The sequence below is a fragment of the Aotus nancymaae genome, unplaced genomic scaffold (assembly GCF_030222135.1).
Source record: "Aotus nancymaae isolate 86718 unplaced genomic scaffold, 86718_ANA_hifiasm-v0.15.2.pri h1tg000015l_0, whole genome shotgun sequence".
In the NCBI taxonomy this organism is placed as follows: Eukaryota; Metazoa; Chordata; class Mammalia; order Primates; family Aotidae; genus Aotus; species Aotus nancymaae.
This window is the reverse complement of record NW_026988426.1, coordinates 4,672,858-4,696,100: the sequence shown is the minus strand read 5'-3', so window position 1 is coordinate 4,696,100 and position 23,243 is coordinate 4,672,858. Positions and strand designations below refer to the sequence as shown.

Genomic DNA, 23,243 nt, shown 5'->3' with positions numbered 1-23,243 from the left:
GCCTTGGCCTCCCAAAGTGCTGGGATCACAGGCGTCACCCACCGTGCCCAGCCTTATTTATTTTATGATTTTATGACAGAGTCTTGCTCTGTCACCCAGGCTGGAGTGCAGTGGCGCAATCACAGCTAACTGCAGACCTCCCGTGCTTAAGTGATTCTCCTGCCTCAGCCTCCCGAGTAGCTGAGATTACAGGCACACACCCCCACACCCAGCTAATTTTTGTATTTTTAATAGTGATGAGGTTTTACCATGTTGGCCAGGATGGTCTCAAACTCCTGACCTCAGGTGATCCACCTGCCTCGGCCTCCCAAAGTATTGGGATTGCAGGCATGAGCCGCTGCGCTCAGACTTTTATTCAACTTTTCACACAACCAACCCCTGACTTTATTGCTCATCTCAAGCACATTTGTTTCCCATTTCACTGATTTTTAGCTCTCATCTGTCATTTCCTTCTGCTCTCCTTGGGTTTGATTAGTCGTTCTCTTTCTTGCCTCAAGATTATTAATTCTTAGCCTTCCTTGTTTTCTAATATATACATATGAGGCTTTAACTTTTCCCCATAAAACTGCTGTAACTGCAGCCCACAGGTTTGGAGATTTTGTATCTTCATTTTGCTGATGAGCTGAATGCTGAGCTGGGGTTGGCAAGCTTTGGGTAAGGCTCAGATGGCCTCTGCTGGGTCCTCACCCCAAGGTTCGTTTGTTTCTTAGTTCCTTCCTTCCTTTTTTCCTCCCTCCCTCTCTTCCCTTCCTTCCTTTTTCTTTCTTTCTTATAGTTGGGATATTCCTCTATTGCCCAGGTTGGAGTGCAGTGGTGTGATCATAGCTCACTGAAGCCTTGAATTCCTGGACTCAAATGGCTGCCTCAACCTCCCAAGTAGCTGGGACTACAGGCATTTGCCCCATGCCTGCCTCTCACCCCAGGGTTTCCACTGAGGGCCTGGTGTTTACTTCCTAAGGGGTCCTGGATTCTTTATCTCTGTCTCCTCTGCATTGTGAAACCACCACAGATTCTGCTCTTCTTTTCTTTTTCTGAGACGGAGTTTCACTCTGTTGCCCAAGCTGGAGTACGGTAGCACGATCTCGGCTCACTGCAACCTCTGCCTCCCAGGTTCAAGCAATTCTCCTGCCTCAGTCTCCTGAGTGAGTAGCTGGGACTACAGGCGCGTGCCACCATGCCTGGCTAATTTTTTGTATTTTTAGTAGAGATAGGGTTTCACTGTGTTAGCCAGGATGGTCTCGATCTCCTGACCTTGTGATCTGCCCGCCTCAGCCTCCCAAAGTGCTGGGATTACAGGCATGAGCCACACACCTGGCCTACACTCTTCTTTTCAAAGTTTCTGGTTTAGTGTTAAAGCCTCTCTCCATCGCACTCCCTGGAGATTGAGAAAGTTGCAAGTGTCTCAGGGAAAAGCCGGGCGTGCATTTCAGGCCCTGAAGTCTCTGAGCTTATCTCTCGCCTGTGAGATGGCCAGTGCTGTGCTGTGCGGGTTTCTGTTTCCCCAGTAGTGGCCCCTGCCTGGACAAAGCCTGGATTCTCAGCCTCACACCATAACCTGCTCCCAGGACAGCCAATGTCCCCAGGGAAAAGCAACAGGACCCACAGGTCAGCATTTTGTGAGGCTCACCGTCTGCGGTCTGCCCTCTCCTCATCCTTCAGGAGCTCTCACGCCTTTCAACCGACGACTATGTTTCTTTCCGGCTGTGCGAATTGTCCGCAGTGAAACTGCAGGCTCGGCTCCTCCATCCAAGCCCCAGTGCTTTCCACAATGACGATCACATGTTCTCCTGTTTCAGCCCCATCTCGACATCACTATCCTGGAGCTACCAATTCCTGAGCCTTTCGGTGGCTTCATGTAAACTGAGTGGCTTCTCAGGAGTCAGTTTATTTTCTTCTTTTTTGTAGAGATGGGGTCTCATGTTGCCCAGGCTGGTCTCAAACACCTGGCCTCAAGCGATCCTCTCACTTCAGCCTCCCAGAGCCCTGGGAGGACAGGCAGAATGAGCCATCGTGCCTGGCCAAGTCAGCTTTCTTCAGTCTGCTAAGGCAGGTGCTCCCCCACCTGCTTTCTGCCTTCCAAAATAGCATTGCTTTTGTCTCCTCTACGACTTTGTCCTCATGGGTGTGTGCCATTAAAAAGCATTGTTTTACTTTTGTTCCGTGATACCGTAGGAGAAGCTAACTAAATTCATGTGTTCAATCTACCACACATGGGATCCAGACATCCTCATTTTCCAAATTTTCTATAGTAAATAAAAATGCTTCACTTCTTTTTTTTTTTGAGTCAGAGTCTCACTATGTCACCCAAGCTGGAGTGCAGTGGCGTGATCTGGCTCACTGCAACCCCACCTCCCAAGTTCAAGCTATTGCCCTGTGGCCACTCTTCCCATCACCCTACAGCACGTGAAACCATCGGTTCATTTCCATTAATGACTGTGTTGGGAAGGGGGTGGTGAGTGGTGAGGGAGGCAGGGAGGGGCATGTCGGTTTCCCACTGCCACTGTGACACATGCTCGCACGCGGGGCAGTCTTGGACACACCAGTGTACGCTCTCACAGCTCTGTGGCTCCGCAGCTCAGCCAGGTCTCACAGAGCGGACAGCAAGAGGAGGGCCCTGGGGGAGGACCTGTCTCCCTGCTCTTCCGGTTGCTGACAGAATTCAGTTCCTGCGGTTGTAGGACTGAAGTCCTGTTTCTAGACTGGCTGTCAGCCGGGGCCACTCCAGCTTTTAGAGGCCACCACACTGCTCGACCCCTGGTCCCTCCTCCAGCTCCAGAGCCACGTCCCCTCTTCTTCCGCTTCTCTCTGAGCCACCCTTCTGGAGTGGACTGGGCCACTCAGACACCCAGGTCATCTCTGAATCTCAAGGTCTTAATTGTAGTCACATCTCCAGTGTCGTCTTTGCCTTAGGGGGTAACGGGGTCACAGGTCTCAGACATCTTTTGGGCCATTATCCTGTCTACCCCAGTTGGAGACAGCCATGGAATGGAAGCAATCTTGCTAATTACCGCAGGCCTGGTTTGTGAGCCAGGGACCCACAGCATGTGGCCCCGCCCCTCCCTGCCTCCCATGTGCCCCCCCTACCTGGATGAGCTGGGCCCTGGGCGTGGCCAGCAGGTTGAGGGTGCAGGAGAGCTTGCGGAAGAAGTGCTCTCCAGCTGTCCCGAAGCCGGCGCTCCGCATCCACTCCAGGAGTTGCTGCAGGCGGGCGCAGGCCTGGACGCCTCTGGGCCAGTGGAAGCAGCTCAGCGATGGGCCTGTGTAGGGAGGGAGGGAGGGTGATGCCTGGGCTGCCCTCCCCGGGGACACAGACACAGGCCTGTCCCCAGAGCCTGCCCTCCCTGGCTCCAGGCCACTGAGGACATCACAACTCCATGACAGGCAGGAGACCTTCCCTAGGTTTCCAAGGCAACAGACCAGCCTAAAACCCCTCTCTGGAGCAGGGGTGCAGTGGGAGATGAAGGTAGCAGGGCAGGGTGGGCTGTGAGAGCCACTGACTCCACAGCGCAGCCCCTGGCTGGGACCGTCTCCCACCCCCACACACATGTGCCATGGGCTTGCCCCCACCAGAGTCTCCCCGTGCCCCCAAAGTGGCCCCGGCTGGGAATGACCAATGTCCCTGGACCCTGCAGGTGATGGAGGAAGTCCTTCTTCGAGGCAGGGTCCAAGGCCAGTCTACAGCTGCACAGACCTGGGTTCCATCCTGGCTCTGACGTGTCCACCGGGCAGTTCTGGGACAGTCCAGTGATGCCCTGAGCCTGTTCCCTCCCTCCCCAGGCAAGGGGCCCGGGCAGACCTCTCGGCCATGGCTTCTGTGAAACCCTGATGGGACCCTGGCTCCTACAGAATGCACTGTGGCAATCTGTCCCTCTGCCCCCCAGCCTCCCACTCCCCAGGGGCACCAGATGCTCAGGAAGCAGGAGCCCCAACAAGGGCAGAGCTGTCCCCAGGAGTGGCGAGGGAGGGGCCAGCAGCTGTCATGTCTAGGAATGTGAGCCCCCAGCCCCCAGCCCCGCACAAGGCCCTCACCCCTGTCGAGGAGCTGGTTGAGGAGCAGGGTCCCGGAGAAGAAGAAGAGGTAGGCGAGCATCTGTGAGGCTACCTCGGGGTGCACCTGCAGCTGCCGCAGGAGGTCCAGGGCCGCCTGGTACACGGACACCACACGGCGCAGCTCCTCAGGCAGCTCGGGGGCTGAGGACCAGCTCTCCCGGCGCTCCATCTGAAACGGGGGGCACTCCAAGAGCGCCGGGAGGCAGATGTACAGGGACTGGGGGGATGAAAGGAAAACAGCAGCCAGCATTTCCAGAAGCGCTGGTGGCCAAATGCGGGCCTGACCCAGCCAGCTTCCCACCCGCGCACTTCTCACAGGGACCCAGCCTCGGTGGCTTCCTGCTGGACAGGTCACGGCTTTGCAAATGTCCAGTGCAGGGTGTTGGGGTGCAGGAGATGCCTCCTGGGGCTGCTGGGAGCAGAGGTGGGGTGCAGGGGGCTCAGAGGGATCTGCTCCTGTCCAAGGCACAGATGACCTCAGAAGGCGCACAGAGGTGGCACCTGGGGGATGGGCTCCAACGAAGGGGCTGGAGACACCCGTGGGTAGTAACAGGACAGCCACCACTCCCCAGGAAAGTGGTTCACTGCACCCCTGATGTACCCCAAGCTGGCCAGGGCCACAGAGGGACCAGCGGCAGCACCTCTGGCACCCATGGGTCCAGGGTGATAACCATGCCACGTCCCCTGAACCCCATGCTGGGGCCTCCCCTACCTCATCCCTCACTTCCCATGCTGGGGCTTCCCCCACCTCATCGCTGACCCTCAAAACACTGGCAGGAAGGGCAAGTGTTTCAAGGTGAGGGAAAGAGGGAGCCAGGATTGTTTTAGGGTTTCTGCTTGACCTGGAGAAACGTGGGTGTGGGGTGTGGGGGTGCAGCCGGGCCTGGGCAGGACCTGCAGCCACTGCTCCCTGCTGAAGTGGAGCTTGTCACAGTCCCCTCCCTCAGCCCCCAGAAGGCCCCTAGGAGAGCCACAGGCACAAGCCTGTGTCCTGCTTCATCCCAGGAGCTGCCTGAGTGCAGAAGCAGTTCCCGTCCCGTGCACCTTGGAGACGTAGTAGACGCACTGCTGGAAGGCATAGAGCACCACCTCCTCTAGCACTGCCATGGCCTCCTCGCTGGCCGTCAGCGTGCAGGAGAAGAGCGACTCCTTCGAGCCTGCGGGAGACAGCCACACCAACAGTCACAAGGGGCACAGCAGACAGTGGTGACTCAGCCAGCTGCCAGCTCCCTCCTGGTCACCAGCTCCGCCCAGTGTGCCCATCTGGGGTGCAGATGTGATGAACCAGCCGAGGGACTCTGGGCCCTGGCTTGGAGGAGTGCAGCAAACCATCACCGCCCTTACCTGGGGCCAGGAATGCTGGGGAGGGGGCAGGAGGGATCCGGACACCCAATGTCACAACGCCCAGCCCAGCCCAGCCCAAGTGCTCATTCACTCCCATGTTCTGGATGAGTTTTCTGTTACAACCAGCTGCACCCAAAAGAGCGAGTCCTAACCCCTCCCCACAGGTCGCTTCTTGCTCGCAACACGGGTCAAAGGACTCTGGCAGCAGCCCGTGAGTGGCCACCATGCCGTGGAATCGTAACAGTCTTTCAGGAAGAAAAAGCCCAAATCACCTATTTCACTCCCACCCCTGGGTGTCAGCCGGGGCAGCTGGAGCTGAGACTGGGGGAGCCACCCCTGGGGGAGCAGTGACGGTGGTCACTGGGTGGTTCCTGCCCTCTGGGTGGGGGCGCTTGTGAAGTCAAAAGGCCCCCGACAGGGTGGAGCCTTCCCCGGGGGGCTTCCAGAAAGTGAGGGGGCATCTAGTGGTCTCAGTGACTGGGGGTCCCATCAGCACCCAGGGAAGGGGCTAGGACCCTGGACATCCACCTTTGGGCATCTTCATTCTCTCCCAGGACTGTGGAGGGGTGGTGGTGGTGGTGACAGGAGGGGCAGAGGGGCGGCACCATCAGGGCTGCCTGTTGGGGCTGCATGGGTGGTGCCTGGTGAGCCAGGCCAACAATCACCCTGATGCTGGCCTCCCTGGAACACGGGCCCCGCCCACCCTCTGCCGGGCACACTGCACCAGGGGCCGGCCCACTCATCACCAGGACAATGCTACATCAAGCCCCTGGACAAGCCCCCGTCACTTTCACTCCACTGTGGGTGGTGCTCCTCCTCCTTCAGGGGCTCGGGGATGCCTAGCCGCCACCCACCAAGACCACTCCCCAAGAACCTGTGAGGCACCCCTAGTGCCTGGCCCATGGGGTCACATCTGGGACCCAGGCAGGGCAGCTGGAGGGACACCAGGGTCTGGGGCAGTGAGGGGCTCTCAGGCTCTGCCAACCTTGACACTGTGCCCAGAAGCCTCCACGCTTGAGAGACGTGCAAGGTGGCCCAATGGCACCCACAGCAAGTGCTAGCCGAGAATATTCACACCACAGCAGCAGGGAGACAGGCCAGGAGGCTGAGCTCTGACCCATCCACCTGTCCTGGTGCCCTGGCCCCCAGCTGCCTCAGGCTGCCAGGTCTGAGAGCCCTCCCTGGGCAATGGCAGGGCACTGGTGGGAAGAGGGAAACGGGGCTGTGGGAATGATGGGGAGGAGGAGGAGGTGGCAGGGACTGTGCGGAACAAAACCACAGAGCAGGCTCCAACCACCCCCCAAGAGCCTGAGATTCCGTTTCTTCTTTTATTTTTAGTAGAAATGGGGGTCTCACTATGTTGCCCAGGCTGGTCTGGAACTCCTGGGCTCAGGCAATCTGCCTGCCTTGGCCTCCCAAAGTGCTGGGATTACAGACATGCAGCCCCCACCACACCTGGCCCCGAGCCTCCATTTGTTTCTTTCTTTTTTCTTTTTTTTGGAGACGGAGACTTACTCTGTCTCTCAGGCTGGAGTGCAATGGCACGAACCCAGCTCACTGCAGGCTCTGCTTCCCAGGTTCAAGCGGTTCTCCTGCCTCAGCCTCCTGAGTAACTGGGATTACAGGCACCCACTACCATGCCTGGCTAATTTTTGTATTTTTAGTAGAGACAGGGTTTCACCATGTTGGCCAGGCTGGTCTTGAACTACTAACCTCAACTGATCTGCCCACCTTGGCCTCCCAAAGTGCTGGGATTACAGGCGTAAGCCTGGCCCTGAGACTCCATTTCTAACCCCTGCCCCGAGACGCCTCTGCTTGTGGTGCCACGGCCGGTGGGAATTTCTGAAGAGCTCCAAGCCCACAGGCCGTTAAGGGGACACACTGGCCAGTGCCCCTGACTTGCCCACAAAGCCCCAGGACCCCTGAGGAAGCCGGCCCTGTCTCTAAAGAAGAAGGCGCTGAGCCTCAGCCGTGAAGAGAGAAGATGGGAGAATCCTAGACGCACACGAAGAAGTTGTGAGGTGGCGAGGGAGGGGCCTGAGTCACAGCTTTGGACAAACAGTGTTTGGGGAAGGACAACAGCCACGTGACTCGCTCTTGGGAAGCGACAGCTCTGCTCTCCCAATTCTTCCCACAGACATTTCCTGCAGAGGGTCGGGAAGCTGGACTCGGCTCTGACCTCCTCCCCCACACCAGCCCCTGCTTGGGGCTATTTCCCACTCTGTTCCCTGGTGTCTGCCTGGCCCTCGACACCCGGAGCCTGCAGGCGTCCCTGGGCCCCACTCCCAACGCCGGGCCAAATGCCACCCAGGCCCCGACCAAAAATAACTTCCTCCCAAGACCAAAGGCAGCAGCTCCGTCAGCCCAGAGCAATTTTTCCCATGAAGAGCAGCCAACACGGGGACCGCATGGGACCCAGCTGCCTGAGGCCACCAAACCCAGGCAGCCACAAAGCCACGTGGAAAGTTGGCCAGGGACCCGCCAGGAATGCGGAGCCCAAAAGTCACAGGTCCCAGAGCTGAGTCTTTCTGTGGGGGCCAGAACAAAACCTGCCCCCATCCCCGTGTCACACAGAAGGACCAAGTGCACTGCAAAGTCATCGAGAGTCGCCCTTGGCGGGCTGCAATCCCAGAGCCTCCTCCATCCCAGGGCCCGCCTGCCAGCTGTGACTCCAGCGCTGGAGGATGCTGGAATCAGGTGTGCTGGGAGAGGGCGCTGGAGTCCCGGGAGGCCAGGCCCCCCAGGGGAGGCCTGTGCCAGGCAGCTGGACGTGGGGACCTTGCGTGGAGGCTTAAGGACCCACAGTCGTTTATGTCACTTTCCAGGAAAAAGCCAGAGGAAAGGTCTGCCCTAGATCCAGGCCCTGTGGACAGGCAGGGGCTGCCCCGTCACGTGGGGGTTAAGGCCGCAGGCCAGAGGCCTGGATGCCCACCGGAGCCAGGAGGGGTCGACGCTACCCCCACATATCCAAGGCAGCCCCAATTCCCAGGCCAGGGAGCCCCTGGCAGGGCCCCACATTCCCTTCCCTGTGAAGGAGGGGAGAAGGAGCCGTGGCCAGCAGGAAGGAATGCGGACAGATCCCAGCTGGCTCTGCCTCCCCTAGGAGTCAGGACCCCACCCCACAACCTCATGGCCAGGGCTGGCCTGACCTCCTCCACGCATCTTCAGTCCAGCCTGGTCTCTGCAGCCCGGCCCCCACCTGGAGGCTGAGGACTGGGCCCCTACACAATGTGGGAGCCTGTCCCACCACAGGGTCACTGCGCAGATGCCCTGGCACCTCCCTCTCACCATCGAGAGCCTCTCCTCTCAGAAAACCTGCCCCTAAGGCATGGGGGGCACGGCAGGGCCCCAGCACCCCTGACTCAGTCCGGCCAGGACCTCGCCTGGCCTTGTGTATTCGGGGCTGTCTCGGATGCAGCCACAGCCACAGCGCCCTCCCAGGATAGGGACACAGCTGAGTACACAGAGACCCCACAGTGTCTGGTAGACCACGCCAGTGGGGGCACCCATCCCTGCACACCTGGCCCAGGCCTCCCTCGAAGCTCAGAGACGCAGCCTGGGGCAGCTCCAAATGCACCACTCACTGACCCAGGCCCTCCAGAGGCAGGGCCACCAGGCCACGGCCACTCAGGACTCTATGGCCCTGGGCCCGCCTGACAGCGCACCCCACAGGTGTGTGGGCAGAGGGTGCATAGCAAGGCTGTGGGGGTTAGAACCAAAGCCCCTCACGAGCGGCTCTGGCCCCAGTCCCCTGGGTGCCCGCTCGTCACTTCCGCAGCACAGCGGCACAGTCCTGCTGCCCCACCTGGCTCCATTTCAGGCCCCACACAGCCCTCAGCAGACTCGCCAGCCAAAATCCTACCCTGGCCCCTGGGCTGACCCCACACCGCCTTCCCCACAAACCGCCCCCGCCGCCGCCAACTGCCCCGTTGGAACTCCTCTCCCTTAGTATTTTCAGAACACTTCCCACTGCATTTCAGAAATCCTGAAATGTTGGCCGGGCGTGGTGGCTCACGGGTGTAATCCCAGCACTTTGGGAGACCCAAGCGGGAGGATCACCTGAGGTCAGGAGTTCAAGACCAGCCTGGCCAACATGGTAAAACCCCATCTCTACCAAAAATACAAAAACTAGTCAGGCGAGGTGGCAGGCACCTGTAATCCCAGCTACTTAGGAGGCTGAGGCACAAGAATTGCTTGAACCTGGAAGTCGGAGGTTGAAGTAAGCCAAGATCACACCATTGCACTCCAGCCTGGGCGACAGAGTGAGATTCCGTCTCAAAAAGAAAAAAAAAGAAATCCTGAAATGTGTATTTCCCACATAATAATCTGTGAAACCGACATGACCTACAGTTTCACAACGAGGACTGGCAACATCCATCCTTCTGGAAAAACGGTGCGTCTAGGAACAGGTGGTGGCTGAGGGCTGATGCTCTCTCCACCACCCCTTGCATTTGGTTCACAGTGGCATCTGTGTCTTCCCTACTGACCCGTGTGTCTCCCCAGGACCTCTTGCAAGCAGAACAGAGTGAGGCTGCGGTCAAGGGGACACCACCGCATGGAGCACACGGGATGATGGGGACAGCCTAAGTACCAAGGTGCTGTGGGCAGGAGGTACCTAACTGGTTCACGCCACCAGCACCAGCCTCAAAGGCCATCCCTGAGGGTCTGACATGCACCAGCCCAGGGGCTAAGAAAGCCCCAGCATGAGTCCATCCCTGCTATCATGGCCAACACGGTCCCAACGACGGAGAGGAGCTGCCATACTCCCCTGCCTGGGGCGCCAGCCATACCTGTGATGTCCAGCTGCTCCTCCATGCTCTGCATGTAGAGTGGGCATTTCTGCTGGATAAAGTACAGGAGCTCAATGGAGTTAGACATCCAGAAAAGAATGGGCTGCAGGTCCGGAACCAGGTCAGTCATGGCGCAGCTGGCCAGCGAGACGGGCTCCTGGCTACCAAGACAGAAAGACTAAGAGTTACGCGGGGACCCGACACCCAGGAGGCTGAACCTAGCCTTCTGTCTATACAAGGACACACATCTTCATGGGACACTGACAACAACTGCAACCATCAACCTGACTCTGCTGGGTGGGGACATTTGACAATATATGTACCCACCTTACACCTGCCCACAACTCCAGACAGCCAGAGGCCCCTACAAACCTGGCAGGGGAGACAGCCAGGTGCCACAGCCACTGGTAAAAAACCTTGGTAAATAAACAGCTTGCATGCCTTTTCTTTTGAAATGAGGTCATAAAGTAGCTGTGAATGCTAAGAGAGAATGCGTGCAAATATGTGTGTGTTCACCTGTATGCGTGCACGGGGTAGGGGATGGGTCCATAGTTTTTAGAACAAGAAATGTCAGTTCCATTATGTTATTTAAGTTTACAAGGTAATTACCAAAGGAAATAAACAATAATAGAGCCATTTTCGGAGGTGCACAAGGCAAGATGAACTGCTACTTTATTAAAGCAGGAAGTCAGAAAAAGTCCATGAATCATGGGGTAGCAGACAAAGCATGAGAACTGAAGACCCAGAGGCAATCATGAGAAACCCAAACTGAGGCCGGGCGTGGTGGCTCACGCCTGTCATCCCAGCACTTTGGGAGGCCGAGGCAGGTGGATTACCTGAGGTCAGGAGTTCAAGACCAGCCTGGCCAAGATGGCAAAACCCCGTCTCTACTAAAAATACAAAAATTAGCCTGGTGTGGTGGCAGGCGCCTGTAATCCCACCTACTCAGGAGGCTGAGGCAAGAGAATCACTTGATCCTGGGAGGTAGAAGTTGCAGTGAGCTGAGATCTCGCCATTGCACTCTAGCCTGGAAGATAAAGCATGACTCCGTCTCTAAAACAAAAACAAAAACAAAAACAAAAACAAAAAAACTGGACGCTGGACACCATTCATCAAGGTTGCCTCTGAGATCTGTATAAGGGAAGGGGCTGGGCCAGGTTTCTACCACAAACTTCTTGGCACAGTCTCTTTGTCTCTTTTTTCTTTTTCTTTTTTTATTATTTATTGTCTTTTTAAAAATATATTTATTTAGAGGCAAGGGTCTCTTTCTGTCACCCAGGCTGGAGTGCAGTGGTGCAATCACAGCTCACTGCAGCCTCCAACTTCTGGGCTTAAGCAATCCTCCCATCTCAGCCTCCCAAGTAGCTGGAACTATAGGCATGCGCTGCCATCCCTGGCTAATTACTAAAAAACATTTTATTTTTAGAGACGGGGTCTTGCTATGTTGCCCAGGCTGCTCTTGAACTCCTAGCCTCAAGCAATCCTCTTGCTTTGGCCTCCCAAGAGCTGGGATTATAGGCATGAGCCACCATGCCTGGCCATGCTTCTGTATCCATGGAGTTGGTTGTTACTCTGAGTAACAAAAGCAGTAGCTCAGGCCCCTCCTTCGCCAGCCTGATGCAGGTAGGGGTGGAAGGCTCTTCCCTCTCAGGCCTGCTGCCTCCGCGGATCAGTGCTCCCTTTTCAGGGAATGACAGCAACATCAGGGCCGCCTCCACCCTCGGCGGCAGCCTCCACCATCAGGCTGGCTTCCAAGCTCAGAGCTCCCAAACCCTTTCTCCCACATCTCTTGGGAACCAGCCCCAGGATGTGTCTGTCTGGTGTGACTTGAAACTGCCTTCTAGTGTCCTCAGGTGGCCTCTTGGAACGTCTGAGGGGTGGATACAGCAAGGCTGTGCTGAGGTCCCCGGGTAATTCCTCATTTAAAATGCCAGCTACACATTTTTCTCACAGGTTCCTCGTCTGGTCCATGCACCAGCTCAGCATTAAGCCACTGGACAGGCTGCCTGGGACGCCCAGGGGTCCCAGCAGCTCAGAGGACACATTCATCCATAAGCTTCCACAATCGCACCTGGCAGATGCAAACAGCTGAGCGCCCCTGCACGGTGAGCAGAAGGGATCCTTTTGCAAACAGATCAAACCACACAGATCTGACTCGGGTCTGCCTGGGGTGTGGAGGGCAGCCCTGTTGCCTGGCCCGCGGCTGGCCCAGGGACCCCTCGTCACCTGTGTCCCTTACTGGGGGGACTCTACGGGGCAAGCCAGGTGACTGCCACTCTGCTGGTCTCAGAGCATGGTGCAAGCCCAGTGCCTGCCCCCAGGCCTGGGGCACAGCCAGGCTCAAGGCTGGATGGCTGTCAGAGTGACCACCACGCACACAGTCCCAGGGGTCCTTCAAAAGGTGCCAAGGGGTCCTTCAAAAGGTGCCAAGCCCACAGGAAAAGTCACCAGGACCTTCAGGCAGCCATTAGTGAGGGCATCTGGGAAGGGCTGAGGCCCTGTTTTCCTTCCTGTTCTTTCCCCAGCTGGGCAGCCAAGAAAGGCAGAGGGAGGAAGCCCAGGCTGCGTCCCAGATTCTCCCTGGTGCCCAAAGTGTTGTCTGCTCTCTCTGATGTCACTTCACTTTTGTCCACAAACAATGTTGATCTCTCTCTCGTGCGCTCACACTGCGGGAGGGAAGAAACCGGCCTGAGACCGTCTCTCCTTGTTTTGGCAGCTAAGCAGGTCTGCTGCCTGCTGTGTATCTGGCACAGCTCAAAGTCCTGCTCCTTTTTGCCCATTCTGTACACTGGCTTGAAGGACATGCATGTCTGCAGATGGGCAGAAGGAGCTTTATGCAGTTAAAGAAGGGTTTGTTGGGCTCTTCGGAGACTAATTCCATCTTGTTTTCAACATTTACTGCCCTTTTCAATTTTCCCCGGAACTCAGAGGATAGACAGGCCTCTCCAGGAAAACAAACAACCAGACATTGCAGCTGGAGTTTCAGGATCAAACCCAGGCTAGGTCAGCGCTGCATGCCCCCCACCTGCTACCCTGGGGCCACGTGAGTGGGGGCCCAGGGAATGATGAAGATCCAGCCCATCCTATCCAGGCCTGTCTGGACGGAGGACCAGGTCTGGTGGAAAAGGAATACATAAGTTGTCCTAGAAGAAGGCAGAGGAAAGGGCACTCGGGTGGGGACAGCACAGCCTGGCAGGAGGAACCGGCGCAGCTGGCTGGGGCAGGCCAGTCAGGGTGCGGGCATCTCCTGCGGGAGGAGGGAGGGAACGTGGCACTGGAGTCCCAGTCCTGGGAGCCGAGGCCATGGAAACACTCACATGGCCCACAAGGAGCACAGAGACGAGAATGTGGGTGGCCAGCCATGGCCAGCACATGCCTATCGCTTCCATCAGGAGAGGATCAGGGAACGGCGTGCCCCAAAAAGCAGGTCAGCCACATCCACCCACCTGGAGAGGTCGTGAGTGAGAAAGCAAACCACAGATAGCTCAGCCAGTGCCATCTCACCCAGAAAGAAAGGAAGAAAGAGAAAGAGGAAAGAGAGAGAAAGAAAGAAGCTGGATACAGTGGCTCACGCCTGTAATCCCAGCACTTTGGGAGGCTGAGGCTGGTGGATCACCTGAGGCCAGGAGTTTGAGACGAGCCTGGCCAACATGGTGAAACTTCCTCTCTACTAAAAATATGAAAATTAGCTGGGCAGGGTGACACGTTCCTGTAATCCCAGCTACTAGTGAGGCTGAGGCAGGAGAATTGCTTGAACCAGGACCCGGGAGGTGGAGGTGGCAGTGAGCTAAGATTGCGCCACTGTATTCCAGTCTGGGCTACAGAGTGAGACTCCATCTCAAAAATAAAAAGAAGGGGAATGAAATGGTGACTATTTTGTAACAAGTTGTTAGAAGTGCTCTTTGGGGGCCACGTGCGGCGGCTCACATCCGTAATCCCAGCACCTTGGGAGGCTAAAGCAAGAGGATCACTTGAGTCTTGTCTCTACAAAAAAAAAAAAATCAAAAAGTTAGCCAGGGTATGGTGGTGCATGCCTGTAATCCCAGCTATGCGGGAGGCTGAGGTGGGAGGATCAATTGAGCCCAGGAGGTTGAGGCTCCAGCGAGCTGTGACTGTACCACTGCACTCCAGCCTGGGCAACAGAGTGAGACCCTATCTCAAAAAATAATAACAATTAATTAAATTAAATGAAGTAAAAACAAAGAATGAGTTGGGACACCACAGTGTTAAAAGCAAGCTGAAGCCGGAATAGGATAAGTAATAAAATGAAATCCCAGAAGTGAAGATGGGGGTCAAAACATCCTAAGATCTAGTGTTCCACAAAAAGATGAAGATATACATATTTTCAGAATTACTTTGAAACTAATAAAGGAGGAAAGGGAGGGATTTTTAAAAATCCAATCAGAAGCTGTGTGAAGTGGTTCCCACCAGTAATCCCAGCACTTTGGGAGGCTGAGACGGGTGGATCACGTGAGGTCAGGAGTTCGAGACCAGCCTGGCTAACATGGTGAAACCCCGTCTCCACTAAAAATACAAGAATTAGCCAGGCCTGGTGGCATGTGCCTGTAATCCCAGCTACTTAGGAGGCTGAAGCACGAGACTCACTTGAACCCTGTGGGTAGAGATTACAGTGAGCTGAGATCACACTACTATATTCCAGCCTGGGTAACAGAGCCAGACTCTATTTAAAAAAAAAAAAAAATCCAATCAGACAGAAAAGTATAAAAACTAAAGGCAAAAGGCATGGAAAATAGTGCAAAACAGATGGTAAAAATGTGGCCAAAGACATCAGGAATGGCAATAAAGATTCAACTTGCCTGTTAACAAAGATAAGTCAGGTGAGTAAACAATTGCTTTCAAAAAATGAAACAACAGGACACAGAAAGGGTGAATGTAAACTTCCCATAGTCTCATGTACGGGCATGGAAGAAACTCATCAGGCGATTAGCAAACCAGTGAAAGCAGATGTGGTGCTCCCCCCAGGGAAAGGAAGATTCTAGGGCAGTAAGAATCATCAGGACAGACCGGAAGCGTGCCTGTCATTTCAGCACTTTGGGAGGCCAAAGTGGGTGGATTGCTTGATGTCAGGAGTTCAAGACAAGCCTGGTCAACATGGTAAAACCCCATCTCTACTAAAAATACAAAAATTAGCTGGGTGCAGTGGTGGGTGCCTGTAATCCCAGATATTCAGGAGGCTAAGGCAGGAGAATTGCTTGAACCTGGGAGGCAGAGGTTGCAGTGAAATGGGATTGTGCCACTGCACTCCAGCCTGGCAACAGAGTGAGACCCTGACTCAAAAAAAGAAAAGAAAAGAGAAGAAAGACAAAAGAAATAAACCAATAATCATTAAAGACAGGGATTAGGCAAACAGGGGTCTTCCTCCCGGAGGGCACTGCCCCAGATGTTTTTCTCGAAAACTTTCAGAGTCAGTCCTCACCTCATATGAACAGAATCAGAGAACTAAGAAACAGAGAAAGCTCCCCAACTCATGTGTTGTGAACCTTGTTACTAAAATCAGATAAGGACAATGCAAAAAAAAAAGTTCATAGACCAATTTTACCAATAAATTCAGATGGGAAAATCCTAATTAAAAGATCAACAGTCAACACCATTAATCATCAGGGAGATTCAAATCAAAACCACGAGACGCCACCTCACTCCTGTTGGAACTGCCATTATCAAAACGATGACAGATCAAGGTGTTGGCAAGGACTGCATGCTGTTGGTGGGAACATAAATTAGCACAGCCATTACAGAAAACAGTATGGAGGCCCCTCAAAATATTAAAAATATAGGCGAAGCACAGTGGCTCATGCCTGTAATCCCAGCACTTTGGGAGGCTGAGGTGAGAAGACTGCTTTGAGCTCAGGAGTTCAAGACCAGCCTGGACATAGTGAAACTCCATCTCTACAAAAAATACAAAAATTAGCTGGGCATGAAAAATGCAAAAATTAGCCAGAGGCAGTGGTGCACACTTGTAGTCCCAGCTGTTTAAAGGCTGAGGTGCAGGAATCGCTTCAGTGCAGGAGGTGGAGGTTGCAGTGAGCAGAAGTCACGCCACTGCACTATAGCCTAGGTGATAGAATAAGATCGTGTCTCAAAAAAGAAAGAAAACCTAGGAACGTAGCACCCCACATTAACAGATTAACGGGGGAAAATATGATGATCACAGACGCAGAAAACTATTTAGTCAAATTCAATGGTCATTCACAATTTGAAACACAGGCACAAAGGTTTGAGGCAAACAGGGCAAAATGAATATTAAATCCCAAATCATCATCATCACTATCACGTCAGTTTTAGGTGTGGCTTCATGGGTGAGTGACAGATTCTGTACTGTTCTGTGTTTTGGAAGTGAGTCATTATTTTACAAAGGAAAAAGGAAAAAGCCCCCAGGCACGCATGAGGGATAGAAACAGGGCTGTTTTTAGGCCCTAACGATGACGATCCTGGAAGGCACAGCGCAAGCACACGGCTGCAGCAGGGAGGGCCCAGGCCTTCCCATCAACGAGGAAGCTGGGTCCACCCAGATGTGTGCTTCAGACAGAAGGCCGCCCAACAAACAGGTGCTGGGGTGGAAGGGACCCTGATAAGGGCTGGGTACACTCCCATCCCCTCCACATCCTGCCTCAACCCTAGAACTCCAGCTGTCCTGGAGCAAAGCCCCAGAGGGAGGCCACCACACCATCGCTGGGCCCAGTCCCACCTCCCACACACACTTCTCCTCAATACTGAAAGCCCACAAGACGTCAGGTGCTACCGTGGGGGTCCCAGCCTGGGCCACCTCCTCGCCATGGGTCAGGCTGTCCATCACCCTTCCATGCTGTCTGGAGCCCCCTCCTGCCAGCTGAGAAGTAGAGCCTGGGTCCCCCACACAGTCACAGACCTCAGAGGCTGGGACCCACCCCCAAGGCATCGTGTCTTTATTAGCAGTGTGAGAACAGATTAATACAGGCACGGACGGGAATCACACAAAGCTCTGTGTACCATAGCCTGACTTAAGGGGGTGCTACCAGCCATGCAGCCTGAGCCCCTGAGATGCATCCCCTCCCTCACTGCCCAGTGTGGCCACCACCACCTTCCACTCTGCCTTTGTCAGTGTCATCTCACATGTGTATCTTAAATAGAATGGTTTGGCTGTGAATATCATACGTGTGTGTGTGTGCGCGCGCACATGCGAGCACACGCGCACATACATTTAATATCACAGACACTGTGCTGGGCACTTTTTCCCAGCATTGTCTTGGATTCAGTTGCACTGAGAGAGCAGTGGCTGAAGGTCATTCCCTGCCACCGCTGAGCCCTCTGCCTGGAGGAGACACGTGGCAGCTTCAGCTCCTGTGTGGACACGTTGCCCTCCATGAGCAGGTGGCTCTCTAGGGTCCACTCAAGAATGGAGTGTGGGCCCCGGGGGCTGCACATCTATATCAGATCCACACGAATAGTTTCCCAAGTGCCCCAGAAGAGTCTAGGGTAGAGATAGTGTTTTCTGTGCAAACAACCGTTGGAGAGTGGCGGTGCACAGCCCTGCCTCTAACCCAAGGGCTGCGCCTTTCCCTGAAGGAGCAGGTCAGTTCTAACACAGAATCAGGGAAGAGCGAGGGAGGAGAAGGCTCAAAAGAGGGCCTCATGCAGCCATAAAAAGGCACGAGATCATGCCCTCTGCAGGGACATGGTCGGAGCTAGAGGCTATTATGCTTAGCAAACTAACTCAGGAACAGAAAACCAAATACCTTCTCACTTCTAAGTGGGAGCTAAATGATGAGAACACATGGACACAGAGAGGGAACAGCATACACTGGGGCCTTTCAGAGGGTGGAAGTTAGGAGGAAGGAGAGGATCAGGAAATATAACTAATGGGCACTAGGCTTAATACCCGGGTGATGAAATGATCTGTACAACAAACCCCCATGACACAGGTTTACCTATGTAACAAAGCTGCACTTGTACCCCTGAACTTAAAATAAAAGTGAAAAATAAACAAATTAATACAATTGTAAAGATTCTCCTTAAAAAAAAAAAAACAAACCAACCCCAGGCGTAGTGGCTCATGCCTGTAATCCTAACACTTTGGGAGGCCAAGGTGGGCGGGTCACTTGAGTTCAGGAGTTGGAGACCAGCCTGGCCAACATGGTGAAACCCCATCTCTACTAAAAATACAAAAATTAGCCAGCCGTGTTGTGGCGGGTGCCATAATCCCAGCTACTCAGAAGGCTGAGGCAGGAGAACCCCTTGAACCTGGAAGGCAGAGACTGCAGTGAGCCGGGATGATGCCACTGCACTCCAGCCTGGCGACACTGTGAGAGTCCCTCTCAAAACAAACAAACAAACAAACAAACAAACAAAGAGGACTTCACCCGTCCTGTCTTCAGGGTGCCCTGAAGCAATTTCTCAACTCAGAGCTTCCCAGAGTGGATGACTAAAGAAGCAAAAAAGGCGGCTCAGATGGAAGGACACAGCCCAGAGCTGACCCCAAGGCGTGGGGTGGCTCCAAAGGGAAGTGAGGGCCCCCAGGACCTGGGTAAGAAGCAGGTACAGTAACCGGGTCATACTCACAGTGGCGCCTGCTTCTCTGCTAGTTCTTTGGTTTTCTCCTACAATTACAAAGTGGGAGAAAAAGCACATGAGAAAAACAGGCTAACTCAGGGACACGTTCAAATACACATTATACCATTGACATGAAAAGAAGCCACGCTGTCCCAGGCATCCTATGTGACACTGACTATTTATTCAAGCTATGCTGGAAAGGACATTTTCCATGTAACTTAGACATCTTCCCATTTCATTACCGAATATGACCTACAAGTTTCCCACAATAGAATATCTCACAGCTTTCTAGCTTACATAACAACCGGCTGCTAAAATAGTAGAGGCCGGGCACAGTGGCTCACCCCTGTAATCCCAGCACTTTGGGAGGCCAAGGTGGGCGGATCACTTGAGGTCAGGAGTTCGAGACCAGCCTGACCAAACTAGTGAAACCCCATCTTTACTAAAAATACAAAAATTAGCCAGGCACGGTGGTAGATGCCTGTAATCCCAGCTACTCAGGAGGCTGAGGCAGGAGAATCACTTGAACCCAGGAAGTGGAGGTTGTGGTGAGCCAAGATCACACCACTGCACTCCAGCCTGGGCCAACGAGCAACATTCCATCTCAAAAAGTAAAATAAAATAAAATAGCAGAGACAGGCCAAACATTTTACAAATACCAGAATGAAGATTCTACTAATACTCTCATTGTTAAGCTGAATATAGACATTTGGAAATGCCAGCACAGTAATCGTAAGGAGATGCATACGTGCCTGAATATTTATAGAGAGATTTAAACTTCTCAACAGGGACTCAGGCTTAGCTAACATTTTCTGTTTTGCTGTCACTGTATTTTTTGATTTTTTTTTTTTATTGTTAGAGAAAGGGTTTTGCTATGTTGCCCAGGCTGGAGTACAGTGGCCAATTATAGCTCACTGCAGCCTCTAACTCCTGGGCTCAAGTGATCCTAACACCTCAGCCTCCCAAGTAGCTGGGACTATGGGTACATGCCACTATGCCTAGATAATTCAAAACATTTTTTTTATAGAGACAGGGTCTCACTCTGTTGCCCAGGCTTGTTGCTAACTCCTGACCTCAAATGGTCGTCCTGTCTTCCAAAGTGCTGGGATTATAGGCATGAACCACTGCACCTGGCCCTGTTGTCACTTTTAACCAAGAAATTATTATTGGCTGGGTGCTGTGGTTCACACCTGTAACCTCAGCACTTTGGGAGGCTGAGGCTGGCAGATCACTTGAAGTCAGGAGTTCAAGACCAGCCTGGAAAACATGGTGAAACCCCATCTTTACTAAAAATACAAAAATTAGCCAGGTGTGATGGCATGCACCTGTAATCCCAGCTACTCAAGAGGCTGAGTCAGAACAATAGCTTGAACCTGGGAGGCAGAGGTTTCGGTGAGACCAGATCATACCACTGCACTTCAGCCTGGGCAAGAGACTGAGACTCCGTCTCAAAAAAACAAACAAAAAAGAATTACTCTTGCCTTAGTAGTAAGTTATTACCAGCTAAATGTAACCCTGGCGGCTGACTGTGCTTAGACTCTAAGCATCTGCCTATATATTTGGTAAGAAATGAGGACAGGGCAGTGGCGGGAGGACAGGGTAGTTGCTCATTCTCAGGAAACAAACAAGCTAATGACATTCACATGGGATCTGGACGGCACCCTGAGGAGGCTTCGGATTCCTACAGTGGGTGCAGGGGGAAAAGGTGGACTGGGGCTCTGTCTGATGTCTATAGCTCAATCCCTGGACCAGGCAGGTCACATCTGGGAGCCTCTGTTTCGGAGCCTATAGAATAGGGGCAGGGTGAGCCCTGGTGCACTGCCAGGAGTGGGCCAGTGCACAGCAAGCCCCAAGTGGCTGAGACGCAGGCAGGAACCTGGCTCCCTCAGCAAGTGACTTACAAACCCCTGGCTTCAGTTTCCCTGGCTGTGACGTAGGATGTGGCATCTACATCGTCAGGGTGGTTGTGAGAAAGAAATCAAACAGCATTTGGTTTGCAAATAAGTGCCTAGCGCAGATGAGACTCGGAAATGACGATGATCGCGCAAAAACCCATGACTTCTGGCCAGCAGGTAACTCTGGGTCACAGCGGCGGTGATGTGGACGCACACTACATGGACGTCACCTGGCTCTGTGCCCACAAATGGAGGGGACATGGGCATGCCGCAATGGCACTCCTACCACATCCCACGCCAGGAACCCAGGGGGTAAGGCACAGACACTTGGATCACAACACCCATGAGGCAGAGATGGCACCCACTGACCTTTGGACAGGGCAGCCTTAGCTGGCTTTTACTTTTTAAAAGCCTCACACATTTAAAATGTGAATTTTGATATGAGAAACTGATGAGGTATCTACACAGTCAATGGTTCCCCCTTCCCACGCCTGTCGTGGATAAGCATGGCCCAGACTAGCGAGGGTCTGAGGGTCTCTAAATGAACCTGAACAACTACAAGCTATCCTTTGGGTCCCTGGGAGCTGAGTCACTGTGGGGCGAGGCCCCAAAGGGAAGCCAGACTGTGTGATGCCTGCTCTAGCGCTCATGGGCCCAGGGGGCAGTCCTGCCTACTGACAAGGTCATTGGCAATGCCTGGAGCCATTGGTGTGTATGTGTGTGTGTGTGTGTGCGTGTGTGGCGGAGCAGCGGGGGGTGACCAGCCTCTAGGGGTGGAGGCCAGGCCAGCCCCACAGCAAGGAACTCTCCTGCCAGTGTCCACAGGGCCAGGGATAAGAGACACTGGCCTGCAGGAAAGTTTGTCAGAGCACAAAAGCCGACCAGCCCTGCGCCTCCAAGGATGGGGGATGGCTCCAGTGGGCATCTGCTCGACCAGCCCCTGGCAGCAAGCATGGGGCACCAGCACAGACGGGGGCTTCTGGGGTGCTTGGGCAGGGGCCTGTGAGAGCTACCAACATCACCTCAGCCTCACAGTGCCCAGGCTCGGGGGGCACCTCGCTCTTGGCACATGACAGTGCTGGGCCCAGTGGGACCCCAGGGAGGGTACAAGCCCAGAGCTCAGGAGGTGACCTTGGACCCCACACCAGCCCCATCCTCAGGGGCAAAGTGCTGCAGCTGATGCTTTGGGCTCTGGGGAGGCTCCTGGTGGCCTAAGGGGCTGGGAGGCAGCAACAGGCAGGGAAGGGCCTCCCTGCACTCAGCAGCACAGCATCTTGGGGGTCAGACAGAGGCACTCCTGCCACCCCACCACGGCCAGCTCCGGGCCCTCCTCTCCCCTACCCTGGCACAGGACACAGACCACCCACCCCAGCACACTGACCCATACAGTCTCGCGGATGAGCCTGGCTATCTTGAGCAGGAGCTGCCCGAATGTGCCCGGCTCAAAGTGGGTGGCTGAGTGCTGGATGCAGAGGCACAGGAGGAAGGCGGGGGTCAGCTTGTGGTCGTCGCCCCCCGGCTCAATGAGTGTCATGATCCTCTGCAGCAGCATGTCCTCCAGGTGGGGCTCAAACTCCAGGAGCAGCTGCTGGCGCCTGGGCAGGGCAGCTTGCGTGGGGGAGGTGGCTCCCTGGGCCCCTAGCGCAGCTCCACACAGCCGGCAGCTCTGCGGCACCGCCCGGAGGCGCACCAAGGCGTGGGCGGGCAGGGGCTGGGCCTGCGCAGGGTCCTTGAACAGCAGCAGGTAGTAGAGCCCCAGGGAGAGCAGGTCCCCGTGGTGCAGCACCACAGTCCGGCGCCCCACCTCAGAGAAGTTGACAGAGATGGGCGCCCCGGGGATGGGCTCCAGGACCAGCCACCCCCCTGCCTGGCCGCTGTCCGGGAGCGGGTGGCGGCGGATGGTGCAGTGCAGGGGCAGGATGTCGGGGGCCGAGAGGATGATGCTGGGCTTGCTGGAGGGGGTCCGCTGGCCCACCGTGTGCCGGTCCCGGTTGAGCACATACACCAGGTTGTCCTGAAACAGAGACTCCACTCAGGGCAGGTGAAACGCCAGCGGCAGACACGAAAGGCCGCCTGTCTCATCACTGGTTGCTGAAGCCGCGTGGTTGGGACGTTGTCCCCCGGGCTCTCCATGTCCCCGGCCACCCCCACACCAGAGCCCTGGCGGCTCTCAGGAACCCATCCCTCGATGTCCAGGCCCATCCCAGGGAAGGTGGTTTCCCAGAGGAACCCCGGGGGCACAGGAGAGACCCAGCTTTGAGACAGCGAGAGGCCAGGTCAGGGCTGTCTGGGAAACAGGCACTGCTGCTACAGACTGGGCCAAGCACTACCCAGCTTCCTCCGGGTCATCACCAAAACTGTGTGGGAGCACTGCCCTGACAGAAGAGGCCACCTGAGACCTGGGCACAGGAGCCCAAAGGCTGTAAAATGCTTATGGAAACGAGCAGCAAAGGAGCTGGCTGCACAGGAGGGGAGGGGGTGGGGCAAGCAGGGGCGGGGAGAACAGCTGCTGGGCAGAGCAAGTGTCAGGCAAGGTGAGGCAAGGCAGCCGTGCTCGTGGCATTTGCTCAGGCGACTGCCCATCTGCTCTGATGGAAGTGGTGTGAAGCAGCTCTGG

The 23,243-nt window shown here is 54.9% G+C and overlaps 1 protein-coding gene across 5 annotated transcripts in view; it reads right to left on the bottom strand.

The window, feature by feature from the left end:
- RADIL (Rap associating with DIL domain) overlaps positions 1 to 23,243 on the bottom strand; it is a 109,901-nt gene that overhangs the window by 8,730 nt on the left and 77,928 nt on the right. For all 5 annotated transcript variants that reach the window (XM_012455580.2, XM_012455581.3, XM_012455582.2 and 2 more), the window contains exons 4-9: positions 22,008 to 22,640; positions 18,741 to 18,778; positions 10,185 to 10,345; positions 5,095 to 5,207; positions 4,030 to 4,267; positions 3,085 to 3,257 (exon numbers count right to left, since the gene is read on the bottom strand). In XM_012455580.2, the coding sequence (XP_012311003.2) occupies positions 3,085 to 3,257; positions 4,030 to 4,267; positions 5,095 to 5,207; positions 10,185 to 10,345; positions 18,741 to 18,778; positions 22,008 to 22,640 (1,356 nt within the window). The remainder of the gene's footprint in view (positions 1 to 3,084; positions 3,258 to 4,029; positions 4,268 to 5,094; positions 5,208 to 10,184; positions 10,346 to 18,740; positions 18,779 to 22,007; positions 22,641 to 23,243) is intronic.